This window comes from Barbatula barbatula (genome assembly GCF_947034865.1).
Source record: "Barbatula barbatula genome assembly, chromosome: 9".
Lineage (NCBI taxonomy): Eukaryota > Metazoa > Chordata > Actinopteri > Cypriniformes > Nemacheilidae > Barbatula > Barbatula barbatula.
Window position 1 is genome coordinate 289,558 of NC_136772.1, and position 2,706 is coordinate 292,263.

The following is a 2,706-nucleotide window of genomic DNA, read 5'->3' on the forward strand; positions in this document are numbered from 1 at the left end:
CACAAACAGAGCTCACGGCACCAGCGTCTCACAGGACCGCAGCAGAAATAACACGGTCACGCGTGAGTCACACCGCATGCGATTTAAACACGGACACACACATTCACTGCAGTGTGACCTTCACACAGAAGCGTTCTTTCTCCTAAACCGCAGGAGGCATGCTGGGAAATATCCACCTGTTTTAACCTGTCTGACTTCTGTCCTCACATCACAATGTTCAGACTACATCTCACAATCTCAAGTCTCTTCATCCACCTGTCAATCACACACCAAACAAATCTTCTACTCACACGTCAATACTGTCAGATTACAGTCAAATGTCACAAAAATGTCTTTTATGTTAGAAAACAAAAATCCCTTAAAGCTGCTTCATGAATAGAAAATAAGAATCTGCGTTGTGTCAACACAAGGTGACGAGGACTATCATGAAAAAGAAGCTCTGTGACCAACAAAAGTTTATGATTTGACAAATAAGACATGAATTTTAAAGCTTAAATACAATGAGCAAAAAACTTTATTAAGATGCTGTACGATAAGGAGCTACTCTGCACGTCTCATCATGACTGCTGTAGATTCAGCTTGAGATTCTTGTGACCTGAACATCTGTATGATGAACACATGATCTTCTCATGATTAAACTCACAATATTGCGTCAGAACAGCTTACATTAACACAACACTGATATGTAATATCACTCAATATCGCACACACAAATCTCTTTACATCCTGAAAGCAATCAAGAAGTAAAGTCGTCAAATAATATTTGTATAATTATACATCATCTGTGAAAGGCGTGGGACCAAAAAACATTCTCCCAATCAAACATTCTGGCTGAACGCTGTGACTGGTCATGTGTACATTTTCAGCCAACGTATTTAACATACCACTGCACACGCTGTTCACGCAGACATCATACATCATCAGCGCCGCAGCGCGCTCGCTCGCGTGTCAATGAATGGAGAATGGCGGACAATCAGCAACAATCAAACTTTATAAAAAACTAAAGTTTCCTGCTTCCAGAAGAATTTAATGGATTTAGTTTGTAATTCGTTACGTGGATTTACAAAATACCTTCATGTGTTTGGAGGAGGTGTGGCTTTGGATGGCGAATCACATAGAGGGTGGGATTATAATTTCATTGCTAGCAGGCTAAAGTTTGCAAATCAGCCACCCCTCCTTTAACAGCCGTGACAAGCGTGTCTTGTGCTGCTACACAACATGACAACTGACACAAACTGCAGTGTGAGTCTTCATCATCAAAGCTTGACATGTTTCTGACGGTAAAGCTGCTTTATATCAATCTGTGTACGGTATATCATCAACATGATGTGTTGACTCACCCTGAGCTTCAGAGTTCTCCTCACAGATCTTCTTCACAGCAGACAGAGCTTCCTCTTCATTACGTGAGGCTGAAAGGAATGAAAGAACACCTTGATTGGCTAATGTATCTATGACATCATTCATCAGCTGTCTGGAGGAACAGGTACAACACACACAAACAACATGAACACACACACTGGGAGTCATGAAAATGCAGCAATAATTCTTTATCTAAAATGTTCTAACAGATCTCAAGACAGACAGCATTCTGATGTCCTTTTGTTCCTATAATTCACACATTCATAAATATCTACACACTGAATCTACATCAACAATGTTTTGCTAATATCAGTAAGTGAACGATCGACAGAAAGACAGAACTGTGCTGGATTAGAACTGTGAGCAGCGTGAAGCTTTAACCAGAGGAAATCATTTATGATTTAGCGGCTATAATATAGGCTGATAATTCATCGTGCATCCCTACATACGACCATAAACCCAAATCTGCTTTACATGGAGTCTTCCTCTGTTCTAGACGTCTGTCCTGATCTGTGTGTGTTCTCTATCTGCAGTGCTCTGACTGACATGAATGACAAAACCTAACACACACACACACTGTCACAGGGTCAGTGTTACAGGAGGACAGTTATAAAACACTGTGATGAATGATGACGTCACACGGACATGATTTGTCATTCACGAGAGCGGAACTCTACCTATAATGACAGACATGCCCAGATTCACCAGCTGTCTCGCCGTCTCAAAGCCCAGTCCTCTGGCACCACCCGTCACTATAGCAACCCGGCCATTCTGATTGGCCAACACTGTCAAGTACAAAGAAGAAAAGACGAGATAGATTTCATACTGACTCTGAAGATGATACAGTGTAACGCAGACCATAGTAAAGTGACGTCACAGGCGTTACAAACTCACACCGCTAGTGTGAAACGGAAGTGTTTTGGCGTGCGTGAGATGACGTCACAAACCTGGCAAAACGAAACGCGTGTTCCACAACTGATAGAGTAAAACCTTCAGACCGATAATATAAAGCTTCAGGACGGGAATCACGCGTGACACGATCCACATGTTTACTGTAGAGCTCCGCGCACGCGCACGCGTGTGTAAAGAGACCCATGTGACACGTGACTGACACTTTCAGTTCCGCTACATCTCTATCCACAGCACACCGGGGCACGTTGTCACAGTATTTCTCAGGGTAACTTGTTTAAAGTCATTTTCTGTGTAGACGCAATTATTTAAATATTATTTTACAAAAAAAGCTGTTGTACGTTTATATTGTGATTGGTCAGGAGCACATATTATAGACACAAATCAGAAATATTCTTTTAAAAATCATTTAATCATTTCATGTAATACCGTTTTGTG

At 41.4% G+C, this 2,706-nt stretch overlaps 1 protein-coding gene across 1 annotated transcript in view; it reads right to left on the reverse strand.

The window, feature by feature from the left end:
* Positions 1 to 2,458, reverse strand: part of LOC306898702 (polyprenol dehydrogenase-like) — an 8,152-nt gene extending 5,694 nt beyond the window's left edge. Inside the window, exons 1-3 of the mRNA XM_079464446.1 lie at positions 2,307 to 2,458; positions 2,037 to 2,144; positions 1,310 to 1,409 (exon numbers count right to left, since the gene is read on the reverse strand). Coding sequence (XP_079320572.1) covers positions 1,310 to 1,409; positions 2,037 to 2,144; positions 2,307 to 2,406 — 308 coding nt within the window. The 5' untranslated portion in view covers positions 2,407 to 2,458. The remainder of the gene's footprint in view (positions 1 to 1,309; positions 1,410 to 2,036; positions 2,145 to 2,306) is intronic.
* Between the last annotated feature and the right edge of the window lie 248 nt (positions 2,459 to 2,706).